The sequence below is a fragment of the Salvelinus namaycush genome, chromosome 38, assembly GCF_016432855.1.
Source record: "Salvelinus namaycush isolate Seneca chromosome 38, SaNama_1.0, whole genome shotgun sequence".
Classification (NCBI taxonomy): domain Eukaryota; kingdom Metazoa; phylum Chordata; class Actinopteri; order Salmoniformes; family Salmonidae; genus Salvelinus; species Salvelinus namaycush.
The window spans coordinates 3,282,534-3,301,438 of record NC_052344.1 but is presented as its reverse complement, the minus strand read 5'-3'; the positions used below and the strand labels follow the sequence as shown (position 1 = coordinate 3,301,438).

General features: G+C 45.2%; 1 protein-coding gene across 3 annotated transcripts; it reads right to left on the bottom strand.

The window, feature by feature from the left end:
* Nucleotides 1-332: 332 nt before the first annotated feature.
* On the bottom strand, nucleotides 333-17,470 carry LOC120032310 (transportin-3). 3 transcript variants are annotated; one of them, XM_038978341.1, is made up of 23 exons: nucleotides 17,218-17,470; nucleotides 14,323-14,523; nucleotides 13,909-13,982; nucleotides 13,487-13,643; nucleotides 12,837-12,980; nucleotides 12,320-12,495; nucleotides 11,984-12,122; nucleotides 11,741-11,887; nucleotides 11,432-11,539; nucleotides 11,220-11,311; nucleotides 10,934-11,073; nucleotides 10,450-10,641; nucleotides 8,357-8,448; nucleotides 8,123-8,199; nucleotides 7,898-7,958; nucleotides 7,498-7,638; nucleotides 5,643-5,759; nucleotides 5,439-5,533; nucleotides 5,058-5,214; nucleotides 4,633-4,800; nucleotides 4,215-4,327; nucleotides 1,308-1,399; nucleotides 333-1,155 (listed from the first exon to the last, which is right to left on the bottom strand). In XM_038978341.1, the coding sequence occupies exons 1-22, from the start codon at nucleotides 17,329-17,331 to the stop codon at nucleotides 1,339-1,341; spliced, it is 2,766 nt and encodes a 921-aa protein (XP_038834269.1). In that variant the 5' UTR covers nucleotides 17,332-17,470; the 3' UTR covers nucleotides 333-1,155; nucleotides 1,308-1,338. The 3 variants fall into 3 exon arrangements, with proteins under 3 accessions (XP_038834269.1, XP_038834270.1, XP_038834271.1); XM_038978342.1 differs by having other exon boundaries at nucleotides 12,320-12,492; XM_038978343.1 differs by lacking the exons at nucleotides 333-1,155; nucleotides 1,308-1,399 and having other exon boundaries at nucleotides 4,221-4,518.
* Between the last annotated feature and the right edge of the window lie 1,435 nt (nucleotides 17,471-18,905).

The window sequence follows — 18,905 nt, the reverse complement described above, 5'->3', positions numbered from 1 at the left end:
GTTGTATTGTGTACTTGGCAATGAGGGTGAACCTGTGAGCAAATTACCCTTGGAAGGGTGGTGAGTGACATCAGCTATATGGAGTTCAACATGCAGCCACTGAATGTTATTGATCGAAAAGTAGGGGCTTGTTAGCATGTGTGGAAATGTATCTAAGTAGAACACCTATAGCATACTACCAAAGTGTGTAGTGTGTCTGACGGACAGCAGTGGCTCTGCAACAAAGAACACCTTGGCTAACTGGTTTCTGCCAGAGATTGAGTGGGGTTGTGGGTCTGGGATGAACAAATGTCTAAACTCTAAAACATGATACACAGACAAGGGCACGTTTGTTCCTCACTGTCGTTTTTATTGTTGTTCACAACATGACGGTGTCTGCCTCCCCAAGAATGGACGATGCCAGAGGTGGAACAAAGAAAAAAAGAATATATACTATTTGCCAGAGTCCCACTCGACCGGTCACAACTCTCCTTCCCTGGCAACAGTAAAACTCCAGCCAACACGTTTAAAAAGGTCAAAGGTGACGCCAAATCTCCCAGCATTCCCTTCAACCATTTCCTAAATTCCTCCACAAGGCAGTGGTGACCAATTTGTGAAGGGCATCGTGGGTTTGCTATTTATTTTTCTATATGGCACCGACAGCAAGACCATGTTAAAGTTCTAAAGACACATCCATGAAAATAAATCATTTCTCAATTTAAAAACGTACAAGTCTTTTTTTGATGCATTATGATTTGCAACCAGGCACATCCTTTGTTTTTTTTCTTTGTTTTTTTCCTTCCCTTCTCTTGTTCTTTTTGAAGATGGATCCAGAACTAATCCCATTCCATTTCTTTGAGTCGGTGAATTCTCGTTCCTCCTTGGACATGCCCTCCTGCCCCGCCCCCTTTCAACCCTCATGCCACCTGTTACTGTGGTGACAGTGAGGCAGGGGAGCGGAAAGGGGGCGTCTCTTCTCACACGGCCAAAGTCGAAGGCGCGTTTCGTTTACGGGTTCACCCTGTCACTCCAATCCTTGCGATGCGTCTTGATTGGCTTTCCACAGTGCCAAGTCCCGCCCATCTTCTGTCCAGTAGGAGATCCCTTTAGATTCTCGTCTGCTGCGGTCTTCAGCCTCTTTGCCGTCACCTCTGAATGTTCGCCAAAATATTTAACCTGAGGAAGAAAAACAATGGCGATCTTACTGACACTACCAATGTAAATCAGATCAGATGTTTTTTTTTTTTTAACCATCTAAAGACATGGAGCGAGAGGAGTCTGCAGATCCCAGTGTGGGGGCTGTTTGGGTTTCTGGGTTGATGCCGTACCTGGTGTTCTGGCAGAGCTCTTTGGGCGTGGCTATCGGAACAATCTAGTGAACTCCCGGATAGCCCAGCACACCTGCTTACACTCCTCCGCACTGGAGAGATGGACAGATGGAGAAAGAGGGGGTGGCAGGGAGAGAAAGGGCAACATTATTAATGTGGTGCATTTACATGGTAAAGGTTATTTCAAATGAAATCGGAAAAGAAAGGTCATTGAACACATTCAGGCTTGCCATTTATTCAAGGTCACTTTATATTAATCTGAACTGAAATGAACCCATGTCTAGCCTGCAGTTTGTCTCACAAGTCTCCTACTGTGAACTCAAGGTGCTCCCTCAGAAATACTATCGGATTCCTGCTTACAAGCCAAATTAAAGCAGGAAGCACCAGTGACTACCGGTATATCAATAAAAGAGTGGTCAGATGAAGCAGATGCTCAGCTACAGGACTGTTTTGCTAGCACAGACTGGAATATGTTCCGGGATTCCTCCAATGGCATTGAGTAGTACACCACATGTCATTGGCTTCAATAAGTGCATCGATGACGTCGTCCTCAGTGACCGTACATACATACCCCAACCAGAAGCCATAGATTACAGGCAACATCCGCACTGAGCTAAAGGCTAGAGCTGCCGCTTTCAAGGAGCGGGACTCTAAACCGGAAGCTTATAAGAAATCCCGCTATGCCCTCCGACGAACCATCAAACAGGCAAAGCATCAATACAGGACTAAGATCGGGTCGTACTGCACCGGCTCTGACGCTCGTCGGATGTGGCAGGGCCTGCAAACCATTACAGACTACAAAAGGGACGCACAGCCTACTGGACGAGCTAAACTACTTCTATGCTCGCATCGAGGCAAATAACACTGAAATATGCATGAGAGCACCAGCTGTTCCGGAAGACTGATCACCTTTAGACAGGTAAACATTCACAGGGCCAGGCGGATTACCAGGACGTGTACTGCGAGCACGCGCTGACCAACTAGCAAGTGTCTTCAATTACATTTTCAACATCTCCCTGTCCGAGTCTATAATACCAACATGTTTTAAGCAGACCACCATAGTGCCTGTGCCCAAGAACACTAAGGTAACCTGCCTAAATGACTACCGACCCGTAGCACTCACGTCTGTACCCATGAAGTGCTTTGAAAGGCTGGTCATGGCTCACATCAACACCATCATCCCAGAAACCCTAGACCAACTCCAATTTGCATACCGCCCCAACAGATCCACAGATGATGCAGTCTATTGCACTCCACACTGCCCTTTCCCACCTGGACAAAAGGAACACCTATGTGAGAATGCTATTCATTGACTGCAGCTCAGCATTCAACACCATAGTGTCCTCCAAGCTCATCAATAAGCTAAGGACCCTGGGACTACACCTCCCTCTGCAACTGGATCCTGGACTGCCTGACGGGCCGCCCCCAGGTGGTAAGGGTAGGTAACAACAAATCCGCCACGCTGATCCTCAACACAAGGGACCCTCAGGGGTGCGTGCTCAGTCCCCTCCTGTACTCCTGTTCACTCTTGACTGCACGGCCAGGCACGACTCCAACACCATCATTAAATGTACCGATGACAACAGTGGTAGGCCTGATCACCGACAATAACGAGACAGCCTACAGGGAGGTGGTCAGAGACCTGGCCGTGTAGTGCCAGGACAACCTCTCCCTCAACTTGATCAAGACAAAGGAGATGATTGTGGACTACAGGAAAAAGAGGACCGAGCACGCCCCCATTCTCATCGACAGGGCTGCAGTGGAGCAGGTTGCTTGGTGTTCACGTCACCAACAAACTAACATGGTTCAAGCACACCATGACAGTCGTGAAGCGAGCACAACAAAACCTATTCCCCCTCAGGAGACTGAAAAGATTTGGCATGGGTCTTCAGATCTTCAAAAGTTTCTACAGCTGCACCATCCTGACTGGTTGCATCACTGCCTGGTATGGCAACTGCTCGGCCTCCGACCGCAAGGCACTACAGAGGGTAGTGCGAACGGCCCAGTACATCACTGGGGCCAAGCTTCCTGCCATCCAGGACCTCTATACCAGGCGGTGTCAGAGGAAGGCCCTGAAAATTGTCAAAGACTCCAGCCACCCTAGTCATAGACTGTTCCCTCTGCTACCACACGGCAAGCGGTACTGGAGCGCCAAGTCTAGGTCCAAGATGCTTCTGAACAGCTTCTACCCACAAGCCATAAGCCTCCTGAACATCTAGTCAAATGGCTACCCAGACTATTCACATTGCCCTCCCCTCTCCACTGCCACTCTCTGTTGTCATCTATGCATAGTCACTCTAACTCTACCTACATGTACATACTACCTCAACTAACCGGTGCCCCCGCACATTGTACCGACACCCCCCTGTATATATTGTTATTTTTTTTTACTGCTCCTCTTTAATTACTTGTTACTTTGATCTCTTATTCTTATCCGTATTTTTTGAAACCGCACTGTCGGTTATTGGTCATAAGTAAGCATTTCAGTGTAAGGTCTACACCTGTTGTATATGGCTAATGTGACAAATCAGATTTTAGCTGTCATCTATCTGAAGCACCCATTCCCTCAGAGACACTGCGTGGGAGGGAGGAGCGCTGGACAACTGGAGCAGGGACGCTTCTAGGCGAGCTTGAACTTGTGGCAGGGAATCCATGAGGTTTCCCTACTCCGGTTTCCCAGCGTTCCACTGGAGCAGCTTGTTTGAGCACGCCCAGTGACACATGAGCTCTTCCCAGAGTCAGAACATCGACAGCTGACAGGGAGGAAACTACTATGCAGAGTTTCACCTGACATAACTCCTGAACCTATGAGGACAACATGTGGCTAGTTAGATCATTTCTGGCAGGAAGGAATGTACCTGATTACATTTGAGAAGAATGGAAGGAGCGTGGTTGTGATATGCTCACCTGGTGACCTGCTTGTGGAAGTCTGTGAGCTGTTTGTGTGTGACGGTCACCGCCCCGCCTGACGTCTCTTTAGGAAGCCCCTTCAGCGCATTCTCCAGCCAGCGGCAGAACGTCTAGAAAACATATCCGCAACGTTAAACATCAAACGCACATCAGGACGCAATGCAATTGAAGCACTACAACACTTATCTCATGAGTGAAAGTGCTGTCATGCCAATGTCATTGGAAGAGTGTGTGAATATGAATTGTGGTCCCTGTTGAAAGATGTTCTCTTATCGCCATCTTGTGGTATGACAGCGAGCACCTGTTGAAGACACCAGTGTATGTGTACATTCAACTGCATATGTATTGTACAAGTACTGTCAGAACCGAAAGAGCTAAGTGTGTGTGTGAGGTAATGTACGTTTGAGAGACTCACCGGCCTGTCGAACACCATGATCTCCCAGAGCACCTCAGCCACATCGGGGAGTGTGTAAGGCGGCAGGCAGAAGCAGCATGTGTGCATGAGCTGGGTGACCAACTGCTGCCCGTGCTGCCCCATGGCCTGGCCTATTAGCTGCTTCCGCAGCTCAAAGTCATCCTCGTGCTGAAATGGGGGGGGGGGGGAAACATGACAATCTGACTGACTGTTATTCAGAGGAGACTTGATTGATCGTCAAACAGTGAATCCCCATGTGTGAGGGGACCAGTTTGAGCAAGGTGAGGCACAGATTTGCTAATCTTGATGACATAAGGAATAATTTGGGATACAAATATATTTGTAGATCAGGGATTCTGTGCATTCTGCAACACGAGACGTCAAACAAACTGACTTGAAATAGATTGACTGTTGGGCTGACTCACGTCGTTGCTGACGCCCGTGTGGATGAGGTCTCTGACAAACTTCATGACGCTGCAGTTGGCGTCCCGGTGGTCCAGTGTGGTGGCCGCGATGGCACACTGGATGATGTGGACGATGATGCCACTGCTGAGCAGGGTGACGGGACTACGCTGGACAAACCTGCAGAGAGAAGAAGCGAGAGACAGACGGGAAGACAGACGTGTCAGAGAGAGAGAGAATCTTCTTTATAACCTGAACGCTGTAAAACAATTACGCCTATGTCAGGTCCCCAGCAATGGTTAGGTTTCATTCCTGCCACTCAGACAAGACCCATTGAAAGTAAGTGAACTTATTATTTCGAGGGAGAGGAGCAACAGTTTGAACTGTGTTCCAGTTGATTATACCTGGTGGCGAGTCTGAAGAGGTCATCTACTGTGTCTGGGTGGTTACGGAGGCCGTTGGTCTGCTCCAATAGCTGGAAGGTGGGCATACAAAGAGCCTACGGGTAGAGAGAAGGGACAAAGTCAGGTCAAAACCAATAACAACCAGAGTTCCACTGCCACTCTAGTGAACTATGAGTACCTATGAAAGTGGTGTGCGTCCCCTACCTGTAGCATGTCCAGTAGACCTTGTCTGCAGCCCTCCTCCATGCCGTACTCATCCACCAGGATGCTGCCCAGATACAGGAAGCAGGAGTGGGGATACACCTGATACACACTGACCATCTGAAACACAACATCTTTACACCTGATACACACATTTTTACACCTGATACACACTGACCAGGGCTTGACACAAACTTTTGTGACTGAATTTTTACCTGTCCAAAAGCTCAGTCTGGGCCCCCCCCTCCTCCTCCACACAAAAAAATAACACCAGGGCCAAAAAGTTTCCTGAAAATTGTTGTATAATGCAAGGAACCACTTCACAAAATAACATTCATTGTAAATCACTGGTGTTGACAATGGAATGCTGCTGGTCTCTGATCCCATGTATTATATCTCCTACGGTTGGGCCTTGAGCATCCCCCACAAAGTAAAAATACTGGACTGATAAGCTACTGGATAAAACACATGGTCCGTCAACCCTCCATCTGGAGAACTACTGGGTGTGCGGGATTTTGATCCAACCCTGCTCAAACACACCAGTCAGCTTATCAAGGACCTGTTGAGCAATGTGGTGTGTTCGAACAGGGAAGGAGCAAAATCCTGCACACCCAGTAGTTCTCCTGGATGAGGGTTGGCCACTCTGCAACATTACAATCAAATACTTTGTCTTTATAAAATTATTCCCTCATTCAATGAACCAGGGATTAAATGGTTAAGGTGGGCGAGGTAGAACATTTAGAAGTTTATCTATTTGTAAGGTTAAATTATTTAGTGTTCAGGGGAGATCTTGACAGCATAGGAGTTACTTGTCAATTAGGCTATTCTAAGAATAGTTGTTACTATTGAATAGAGGAGAATCCTAGACAATTTTGAGCGCGAGACGGTTTTACAACTGGAGTACGCAGTATTGGTTTCATCAACTGCGCACCCATATCAAATGCGTGTTGGCCATTTGCGGTTATACCGAATTGCCGGTGGAAAGTTATTTTAGGACGTCAGACATGACATTTAATGCATGCTAATAGTTAATATAGTTAACTAGCGAGATTGAAATTCAAAACATTGTATAGTTTGGCTCGTTATCGAGTCTGTCTTTTGCATATCATTATTTTACCTGCTGCGCAAATGTCCCTCTCCGTCTCGCTCTCCCTCCCTCCCTCATCCGGAACCTGGCACACAGCTGACAGACACCATTACTTTACCAGGATTCTTGTTACTGACCAAACATTTGCTATAACTGGGCAAATAGCTCACTAGCAATTATCATCAACAAATGTTCTAACGCGGCTCGCTATGATCTCAAAAACACACCTCGCGACTGCATGATTGAAAGACCACTTTGCGTGTCAGTGCAGGCCTACAATAATTATAGAGTACTCCGACGTCTTTGCAGAGATTGGGAGGACAGTGAGCAAAACATCGTATCCGGATGACAGTAATCAAATTATGATCGAAGTAACCTAATTGTTTGATAGTGATGTATTTTTTTTGTATTTTTTTTTAACTTTCCCCGGGAAAGCAGACACGCGTTAATGTTAAGTTCCGCTGACCATCTGAAACACACACATTATATTAAGGACCTATACTAGGGTAAAAAATTCCAGTAACTTCACAAATTCCCAGAAATCTAGATTCAAGAGAGAATAATCAGAAAGCCAGGGAATCCTTCAACCCAGGAGTTTGGAAAAGTTGCAACCCTATACTGTACATTCAGCCTAACTGTCAGTCACCAGCTGCCCTGGGCTCAACAAGCACCCGGTGGCAAAGGATTTTGTATACACAAATAACAGACGCCATCCAAGACTTATCCATCTGTATATGGGGCGTATCGTGAACCAAACACAGGGACACGCACCTGTGTGACGAGTGGCTGTAGTAGAGAGGCAGAGCCCTTGCCCACGCAGCGCACAGCAAACCGCAGGCAGCGACAGCAGCGTTCCACGATGCGGTTATCAGCCTGGTGTGTGTTCAGAGTCTCTGATAGGACCGGCCAGATCTACAGAGAACCAAGGAAACACCCAATATAGATTTACCCTGAGAAGCTGCTGGGAATAACTGTACTCAATCATGGACCCAAGTTGAAGTTAAAATCTGCAGGTGAGAGGAGCACCAAAATTGCCCTATTTGAGCCCCGTTAAAACACAGTCCAATTAATGGGTTGAACAAAGCAGGTCGTATGCAATGGTAGCTTTGTCCAAATACAACAACAAAAATTGATATAAAAATCTAGAGGGTGAAAACTGACAGTTGCTTACCTCCTGGATAACTTTCTGACATGGGTGTGTCTGTCCATTCTCTACGATTGGGTTTGTGTGTCTGGGTGGGAAAAAAGCAAAAAAAAACATTAAGTTGAACATTTCTGCTTAAAATATTAAACAACCAACCCAAATCATCATATCTGTATAGCTACATATGACAGGTCATGACCTGTGCAACCAGGATATATATAGTATAATGTGTTATAAATGGGTTGAGCGTACCGGAAGATGACTGCTAGTCTGTCCAGCCAGACAGTGGGGTCAGCAGCTTTCCCATTCCCGGGGTCCTGAGAGAGAAGCTGAAGATAAGAGACAAATAAGCAAACCTGTTGGTATCACAAATACCCAATCCACAAAACTGTTTGTAGAATTGTGCAACACTACAATAGTGTTACACAATTCTACTAAGGTACCTCATACACACAACCAACAACCAAACGGCAGAACACCACACACCTTTTTGAGGGCCATGACCTGCACAGCACACAGGTCACTCAAACACTCGGCGATCTTCTCCAGGGGCAGGCGAGCCAGGACCAGGGCTGTACCTGCAAGGTAAAACAACCAGCGTTACCACGGTGACAGAGCAACACCGCTGTTTAATACAAATCAACCTCAGTAGGCAATCAAACAAAAAGACAAACGGAACGTCGAGCCACAGTTCAGAATGAACAAATTGCTGACAGATATGGACCAGCAATTGAGACACATTCATAAAACAAGAGATTGAAAGTGAGAGACAGAATAGAGAAAGAGCGGAGCAGAAAGGTGTCATGGTACGCTGACGATTCATGTTTTTAAAAATTGGCAATTCTCGTCGATGGGGCTGTAGTGGAGCAGGTTGAGAGCTTCAAGTTTCTTGGCGTCCACATCACAAACAAACTATCTTGGTCCAAAACACACCAAGACAGTTGTGAAGAGGGCACAAAAACCCATTTTACCCCTCAGGAGACTGAAAAGATTTGGCATGGGTCCTCAAAAAGTTATACAGCTGCACCAGAGAGCACCCTGACTGGTTGCATCACCTGCACAATCTCCAACCACAAGGCACTACAGAGGGTACATCACTGGGGCCAAGCTTCCTGCCATCCAGGACCTCTATACCAGACAGTGTCAGAGGAAGGCCCTAAAAAATTGCCATGGGCTCCAGCCACCCTAGTCATAGACTGTTCTCTCTGCTACCGCACGATAAGAGGTACCGGAGCCACGTCTAGGTCAAAAAGGCTTCTACCCCCAAGCCATAAGACTCCTTAACATCTAATCAAATGGCTACCCAGACCTACATTTTACCTCGACTAACCGGTGCCCCTGCACATTGACTCTGTACCGGAACCCCCTGTATATATAGTATCATTACTGTTATTTTATTGATGCTCCTTAATTCATTTGTTATATTGATATTTTTTCTTAAACTACATTGTTTGATAAGGGCTTGTAAGTAAGCATTTCACACCTGTTTTATTCGGCGCATGTAACAAATACAATTTTATTCGATTTTTGATCCTTTTTCGAACCTCGCTGGATTAAATGCACCATATTAAAAACATTAAATACAACTTTAACATTAGTGTGTATTTTACCAATAAAATGGTCCGACGGTGAAGTGGAAATACTCTGTATTCATATCCCAAAAGAAAGAAATTCTCTCACTACAATAGAAAGTTACCCAAATTAGAGAAGATCTTGCTACCATGGAAAGGACAACACCTGTCTATTTGAGGAGAAAAAAATATATAAAAACACCCGATTAATTATTTAGTCATATCCCAATTTACCTTTTTACTCGTGGCCCTACCTACACTCAATTACTTTTTTTATTATTCCACTTCATTTGGAACGGGCCTATTTATATAAATAAATACGAATTAGGAAGGCAGAAATGACTAAATATTAAAGCATTGGACCTCTCACTTAAGGCATACAAAATCTATACTTATATCCGAACTGGTTCTCTAGCAGATTAGTAAGAATGGCTCACCCAGTGTTCAAGAATGACCTTTTTATCTTCATTCAGAATTCAACTTCACACTTTCGGATATTTTTTAAAACAAGACATAGAAAGCTGGTTTCAATTTCAGTTTAATCCACCAGAAAAGACAGAACAAATATTTCATAGTTTTGATGTCTTCACTATTATTCTACAATGTAGAAAATAGTAAAAATAAAAACCCTTGAATGAGTAGGTGTCCAAACTTTTGACTGGTACTGTATGTAAGTGTATATATGGCAACTAGATATCAAAACGGGATGATCTTCAGAGATAGATGGGAGGGGTTGAGGGTAGCTGAAGGATGGGACTAAAAAACAAACAAAAGATAAGTCATGTAAAATATATTGTGTCCGTAAAAGGTTAACAGTATGTATAAGCTGGAAGTAGAAGCCTAAGTATTGTTGTCCATTAGTTTACTACAATTAGGGGAGGGGTGGTAGGGTTAGGGGAAAATATACATACCAAAAAAAAGTGGGGGATTGAAAATACAGACAATTACACTGATAGATTGTGGCTTCTATCTACACCATAAAAAAAAATACGTGTGGCATAAGGTTACCTTTGAGGAGGCCTACGGCGGCTTCGGTCGTCAGGGCGAAGGAGTCGAGGGCACGCGCGATGTCCAGCAGGCCCTGGAAGTGCTGGGCCATATGGTCCCGACACACAGAGCAGATGTTATGGATGGCCTTGGCCGCCACGGAAGCCAGGGTCTTCTCCCTCAGGCCCTTCATCAGGTAGTTCAGCACGGGGTCTGAGACATAGAGCGGGGCTAAGGTCATGCACACATCCAGAGTATACAGCCGACAGAGGCGCACAGACAGAGGCGCGCATTCGTAACACAGCAGGGACATAACAAAACAGAGCGACAGGCATTTGACACAGGAAGGAACAAGGAATGGAAAAATAACGAAAGAAAAATGACAAGGAAATAGAGATGTGCTCAAAACGAGGGGCACATGAAGATGAACCTCTAAAATCGATGAACTCAAAATCACTCAGGACCCGAGCTAAGATATTGACCGTAACGTGACGACTGAACCTACCTAGGAACCGCGGGTTGCGGTCAACGACTTCGCTCATCTCCCCCACCAGCTCAATGCTGGTGTAGCGCACGGCGATATGGACAGTCTCTGGCAGCAGCACCACCTGCTCCAACACCTCTGTCAGAGTGGGGTTGTTCTCACTGACAGGGGGGAAAGCATTAGCATGTTACACAAACACCTTGGTGGAAGGATATACAAATCAACAAGTAGCTGTACACATTCTACACGGGAAGCGATTTAGTCGCCGCACATTATTACTCATTAACAGAACGAAGAGGACACTCACGGGTCTACACTCTTGGCGATGGCGGCCATGATGAAGAGAACAGCCTCGGTCACCTCCCAGGGAGGGTTCCCTTCTTTTAGAGTAGAGTACAACTGAGAGAGCAAGAGGGAGGAAGGGTGAGAGAGAAAAAAAAAAAAGAGAGAAGGAAGTCGGTATAGTTTGTCATCTTAATGACGTCATTTGAACTTGTAATTTCCAAAAAAGGTAGCTACCTGGGAGAAACATTCCATGGAGCCCACAAGGAAAATGACATCCTTCACAAGATCAGACACCCTCATCCTGAACTCCCCAAAGTCATCAGTGTCTTCTGGGATGCCCTCCTGTGGATCAACACAAAAGTGGAGACCGTGAATGAATGATATAGTGCTGCCAAAGTTAAATGATGTACTGAACTACTAAATTAGATGCACATGGCTATGGGATTCTACAATCAGATATGACACAAGAAGAGTATTGGGGAGTATGGTCGGCATCACTGGAGTTGGTTAAGGACTCCTTGTCATGTGGCGGGTGGTCCTTACGTGGTCGGGGTCTAGTTGGCAGTGGCGGGCCAGGCCGTGCAGCAGTCTCTGGATATAGGGTCTGAAGATGCCGTGGAGGGCAGGGTCGTTGGTCTTATACAGGTTCTCTCCCAGACGATACCAGAAGTTAAAGGAGATCTCCACGACCTGAGATGAACCAGAAGAGAACGCACACACTTGAAATCCACCCAAAGCAACAGAGTGTGTGCGCACGAGCGTGTGTGTGTGTCATGTGTTGTGTACCTCATATTGAGGGTGTCCTGCACAGATGAGCAGTAGCTCAAGTGTCCGCAGGTCTCCCATGCCCTGGCCTGGACTCCTGACTGTCGTCTCCAGAAACGTCTCACACAACTCAGTGAAGATCCTACAGTAATTCAACACTCTGAGAACAAAAGGAGAAGGAGAGAGTTGTGGATAAAAGTTATAATTATTTTCTTCCACACAGAGGACAGCAGAGAAGAGACAGAAGAGCTCAACATCAAGAGCAATGGAGGGGGATAGGTTTGGGGCAGGAAGGGGTGTGGTGATTGGATAGGTGATCTTGGTGTACGTATGAAAAGGGGAGTAGCGTGTTTGTACTTGTCGAGGTCCTCCCGTGCCACGGCCATGTGGTAGGCTGTCTCCAGCGTGAGGACGCCCTGGAAGAGCTGCAGGGCCAGGGGCATGTGCGTGTCCACGTTCTCGATGGCGTACAGCGCTGAACACACGCAGTCAGATGCGGCCTCGTGCAGGTTAGTGGACGTCTCGTCTCTCTGCTGCCAAACAAACAGACAGACAGACAAAAAAAAAAAAAGAGAACAGTACATCAAAGAGATGTTCCGGCTGAAAACTATAAACCATGCACTGTGCATACAAGCGACTTGCATTCTAAACCGGCACAAATTATTGCCCTGCCCCCCCGTGGTTGTTGCATAAATAAGGGTTAGGAACAAATGCCGCTACAATGTTGAGAGAGACTTTGGGAGTATCCTAAAAGTTGTTTGTTTTTTGGGAGTGTGTCACTAGCACTGTTAATTTGTGATTCCAAAATGCGATGAGAGAAAGCGAGAGAAAGCCAGACAAAGAGGGAGAGAAAGAGACCGAGACACAGACATACCAGTACTTGGAAAAGGACCATGAGAAGCTGGTTGTTGGCCATGAAGTTGCTGTCCAGGACTCCCAGGTTGAACCAGCTGCCCAGACAGCGGAACACCTTGATCAGCATTTTCTCATTGCTGCCAGACTTCTCCACACACGTCATCTGTAGACAGAGTGATCACACACACACGCGCTAACACAGATCCTTATCAAAACCACAATGCTGTGTTCAAAGCCAAATGCACAAGGAAGTTCACCCAACAAAACAGTCACGACAGGTGTAATCAATATTGACTCCAGGCAAATTGAAGTAACCCTCAACAAACAGTATAGTTCTGTTTCTTTTCTGTTCGTTTTGGGAGGACAACTCCTACATTCTTACACTTAACATCTAGTCAACCTTGGACATTCTGCAGAGAAAGATATACTACAAAGTGAGTGGTTCAGTTTGTCCCTCTAAGGTAGTGGTAGTAGTTGAAAAGCATTGTGATAATGAGGCTGTACACCCCAGGGTTTTAAATTGAGATGATGAACCCATGGGAGGTCTGCTTATCCAGTAAGGGGGAGTGGTGGCGGGTGCTCTAGTTTAGACCAGCTTAATCAGGTGGGTAAAATAGGCTAGTATGTGAGAGTGTTGGCAAGAGAAAGAGGAATGGATAGAACTCTCACCAGTAGGGTGACCACAGTACTGGAGTAATAGGCCAGGTCCTCGATGATCTCTGTCCTGCGATTGGCTCCGATGCGTAGGGAGCGGCTGTGGACCTCCTCGGGGAGCACTGTAAGGATCTCTATCAGAAACGTCATGGAGCTGACGTCATTGCTATACCTGAAAAAAAAAAGAGAGACAAAGAGAGAAAGAGGGGCAAGGAGAGTGGAGGAGAGACGGCAGCAGTCGGTTATGAGAAAATGAGCATGAAGGAGATGTATTTTAAGCTTAATGTCACCTCAAACATACCAACATTAACTATTTTCAATAGCATTCAACTTTATAGAACCACCTACAGTGGTCTAATATCCTGTAAATCTTGCATTCTGTTATCCACAGCTGTGATCCGAGATGGGTGGTTGAGTGCTAATGGGAGGGGTCTTACTTTTCAATGAGGGTGTGGACACAGCCCTTCCAGGAGGCCATCTGTAGGGCGAGGTCTGCAATGGCCAGAGCGAGCTGAGAATGGGACAAGAGAAATGAGACAAGCAACCAGGAAGAACTTGTAAGGATTAGAGTATCTTAATGCCACATAATATTGTACTTGTTAAATTGTACCACAGCTACTCCTCTGTAGTGGTACATTGGGGTAAATGCTAGATTTCTATTGTGCATTGTTAATCCTTTGGGACATTTAGATGTTCAGTGGGACATTCCTTGAGAGCATTCTAGGCGCATGAAGTCTGCAGACAGAAATCCAAGTCATCCTGGAGTTTCAGTGGTCACTGTGACAGGGTGGACAATAATTTGATGGGAAGTGCATTACTCCAAGTTACATTGAGGGCGAGGCGGCCATTACCTGGGTGACGATGATGGGGGAGAGGTCTTTGAGGCTCTGTATGTGTGAGAGCAGGGAGTCTCGGAGGGCGATATGGGTCTCTGGGGGGAGCTCAAAGAACGACATCTGGATCTTCATCTTCATGGTCTGGGCGGCAAAGTAACAAGATTCCACGTCCTGTTTCAGCTGGAGGAGCTGGTCTGCCATCTCCCACGCATACATCTGCGGGGAGGGGAGACGGGGAGCAAAGTTAGCGCCACCATTAACTTTATTCAGACAGTACATTATTCGTACTCATTCCTTTACACTTGTGTGTATAAGGTAGTTGTTGTGAAATTGTTAGGTTATATTACTGCATGGTCTGAACTAGAAGCACAAGCATTTCGCTACACTCGCATTAACATTTGCTAACCATGTGTATGTGACAAATAAATTTGATTTGAAGGTTACCGAAACAAGTAAGTCAAAAAACGGGATACTGGTAAACCCGCCAGTTTTACACACACAGGCCTACACAGCTAAATGGTCTGTAAAGGATACCCAGGAACAATCAACTGACTAAACAGGGTGGAAAGGACATACATTGCTGCTTGCAGGACTTGTAATAAAATATTTTATAACATTCCTTTTTGTAATAACTGCGACAGTGGCAAATATGAAAATCAAAGCTTATTCCAAAATAAAACAAACCCCCACCTCATTGTTTGTAAACCCGAAGGGAAAAAAAAGGTCTTTCAACTAGCCACATTGAGCCCAGTTTCAAATGATCACTGAGAATAACTGTTGCAGACTTGAGATGCTTCTGTTATGTTACATCATGTTTTTTTTACTTTAAAATAGGTGTCGACTGTGATAAGGTCTCGGGAAATAAGCGTTGTCTGCTAAATTAACAAAGCAAGGCTATGCAATTATACAGCCATAGGCTTCTACAAGCACGTGCCACTGCTGAGGTTACTGCCTTTTTGAAGACTGTTCCACAATATAATATAACCGTTTGATAGTAAAGTTTCAATAACTTGCTATAAATGGACAATATATATGGGGCAATTTAGCAATTAGGATTTGTTATCTGTAATGGTTATCATAAATTAGGCATTGTTGCACACTGTTGGCATAGGCCTACAGGAAAAATATGAACATTGTATTTTTTTATATATTTTTTCCCACCATTCGAGACCTCAGAAAAAAATTGTGAGTACTCGAACAGTCAAAATGTTTTTAAATGCCCATCCTAGTAAATGGATCACTATGCTTACATTCTCAGTTCTGCATCCCAGCCTACTCAAAATATTTCTAAACCCTATTCACGCAAAGACCCAAAAGGAGTAGGCCTATTTACAAATACAGTAGGCCAAATCTGATATCCTTCCTATGCGTTCACCATCAGGTGTCTTTAGCTAGCTGCCTTCATAGAGGGCTTGTTGCCTTAACCAACAGTTGGTCTGCTGTTAGACATTCTGGAGTATGGTATAAGGACTGTAAAGTATAACCTGGTAAAATGTGTATGAGAATTTATATAGTAAAGTTTAATAGCAAAGCCCCTTCCCCATTTGTCCCCAGTGTCCAGTATGTCCTGGCAGCCTGGGTGAAAAAGCTGCTGACAGCACAGACCACATACAGTACTCATCACTCAGATGGCTCCTGCTCTCCCAAATTAGACCGTTCAGATCCCCATGTGCCAGCAAACTCAGGAGGTTGCTGGTGTCACAGTCTAACGTGTTTAAAAACGTGTTAAGCAACATTGCATTTTTTTCATAGGGAATCAATATTTGACTTTGTGAGGCCTTTCTGTGGGAACTTCATGATAGTGGGGGGAAATTGCGTTTTTGAATCAAGTTACCCTCAATGCAACCTGCGGGAAGGCCATTATTATATAAACTATTACAGTAATAAATTAAAGTTGGTAGGAATACGTAGCAGCAACATGTAGGTGGGCCGTATTTCAATCACTGATTGTCCGATGACAGACAATGATTGCATTTCCTGCAGGAGTCAAGGCAGTAACCAATGAATATGCGGAAACCAGACCGATGCAGCACCATGGGAGGAAAAAAAACAAACAGATGCGGAAATAATAAAACGGCTAACGTTAACCAGCAGCAAACAACTAAGTGGCACATACCATTTACCCAACAGTATCAACATAAATGGAAGTTGTTAGTGTAACTAGCCAAGTTAACGTTCGCTGACTAACTCAAAGCAAAAGCCTACATGGCAATATCGTTAACCCGCTAACGTTATCTAGCGAGACAACACGCCCCTCTACTTAGCAATTTAGCCATATGTGGCTAGAACAGCAAGTTTCCTAGCAAGTATTGGACGCTATCATGGTAGCCACCCTCGCCTCGCGCTCTTCCTGTGCTATGACCGGCTAACGTTGCTGTCATTAGCGCGAGCTACTAATTATGTAAAGACAGCTACTGTAGTTGGCTAGGGTTAACTAAACAACTAGCTAGCCATAACTGGATGTTAACTTGGTGTGTGGCTAACTAGCTAGCATTTTCAAACACCATGGATTGTTTGACTACACGCGAGAAAAGCTAGCTACTGTTTGCCTTCATTATCTTCGTTGCACCGAGAAATCCCCCATAGATTTATCCCCGTTTCCATTTGACAGTTACTAGCGGGCTAGTAGTAGAAAGGGGAACTGTGTGGCTAATGCTAACTAGTTAGTTATCTAACGAAATAGCTTAACTAAGCTAACTGGCTAATGCTATGCAGTTTGTTGCTAGCTAGCGTGTGAATCTATGCTCATTCATTCGTTGTTGGGTTAGCATACACAAATCAGATGGTTTTATATCACCACGGTATTACGCATTCTGATGCAATGTTTTGTTTTCGGCCTCACACGACCTGCCTAGCCATGTCTTGTTCTAGGCCCATTCCAAGTCCCCCCCATCTCTCAAGTTTACTTACCGATCTCTGTAGCTCCCCCAGCCACACAGAGGCTCGCTCTTTGCCGGCGGGGTCCGGATCATGATAAAGAGCCTGAACAGCTTGATACACAAGTGCGACTGTCGGTTTCTCCATAGCGCTATGCTACGTTCCGGGTTACAGTTTAGGGTAAATGCGAAGGCGCTACAAGTTCCACAGTTTATGTTCAGACCGGGTAATATTTATTCGTTAGTTGTGCTCGCTGTTCCGACCGCCATCTCAATCGCACACAGGTTCCCCGTGTGTGTCACCGACAAACGCCCCCGTCTAGAAATACAGATACAGGAACTAAAAGCTATACTTCACATATTCGAGGGACACAATGGGTCTCTTTTACTGTTATTGTAAAACAAGTAGTAAAAACGAGAAACACCATATCAATGTAATTGAATTCATGGTTGCAATGTATAACTATGTAGCTAGGCGGTATGTACATTTTTTTTTGTAAGAGAACCCCAATATACACTGAAAGACCACTAGATATCAGCAAAGCGCATGATTTACAACAGTTGTTCTCAAACTGGGGTACCTGTACCAAAAATACCTATTAATCTGTGCTAGGAGTACCTACCTGGTCTATCCACAGGAGGTGTTTGGGAATATGCATAATAACATTTTCTTAACTATCAGATGGACATGAGGGGGGTACTTCCGTTCAGACTGAGTGAAACGTGGTTATAGTAACCAAAAAAGGTTGAAAACTACTTACAGCAATGAACCAGATACATCAAATCAAATCAAATGTTATTGGTCACATACACATGGTTAGCAGATGTTAATGCGAGTGTAGAAAAATGCTTGTGCTTCTAGTTCCAACAGTGCAGTAATATCTAACAAGTAATCTAACAATTCCCCAACAACTACCTAATACATACAAATCTAAAGGGGTGAATGAGAATATGTACATATAAGTATGTGGATGAGCGATGGCCGAGCGGCATAGGCAAGGTGCAGTAGATGGTATAAAATACAGTATATACATGTGATATGAGTAATGTAAGATATGTAAACATTATTTAAAGTGGCATTGTTTAAAGTGACTAGTGATCCATTTATTAAAGTGTCCAGTGATTGGGTCTCAATGTAGGCAGTAGACTCTCTGAGTTAGTGATTGCTGTTTAGCAGTCTGATGGCCTTGAGATAGAAGCTGTTTCTCAATCTCTCGGTCCCAGCTTTGATGCACCTGTTCTGACCTCGCCTTCTAGATGATAGCGGTGTGAACAGGCAGTGGCTCGGGTGGTTGTTGTCCTTGATGATTTCTTGGCCTTCCTGTGACATCGGGTGCCGTAGGTGTCATGGAGGGCAGGTAGTTTGCCCCCGGTGATGCGTTGTGCAGACCGCAACACCCTCTGGTTGGCCTTGCGGTTGAGGGCAGTGCAGTTGCCGTACCAGGCTGTGATACAGCCCGACAGGATGCTCTCGATTGTGCATCCTTAAAGGTTTGTCAGGGTTTTGGATGACAAGCCAAATTTCTTCACCCTCCTGAGGTTGAAGAGGCGCTGTTGCGCCTAATTCACCACACTGTCTGTGTGGGTGGACCATTTCAGTTTGTGATGTGTACACCCAGGAACTTAAAACTTTTCACCTTCTCCACCGCTGTCCCTTCGATGTGGATAGGGGGTTGCTCCCTCTGCTGTTTCCTGAAGTCCACCATCATCTCCTTTGTTTTG

What these genes read in the sequence shown, in the direction of transcription:
- LOC120032310 (XM_038978341.1), bottom strand. Translation starts at nt 17,331, where the DNA reads ATGGAGAAACCGACAGTCGCACTTGTGTATCAAGCTGTTCAGGCTCTT. An exon ending in CCATGGAATGTTTCTCCCAG is followed by an intron (nt 11,312 to 11,431) that starts GTAGCTACCTTT and finishes TTGCTCTCTCAG; the next exon opens with TTGTACTCTACTCTAAAAGA. An exon ending in GTCTACTGGACATGCTACAG is followed by an intron (nt 5,534 to 5,642) that starts GTAGGGGACGCA and finishes CTCTACCCGTAG; the next exon opens with GCTCTTTGTATGCCCACCTT.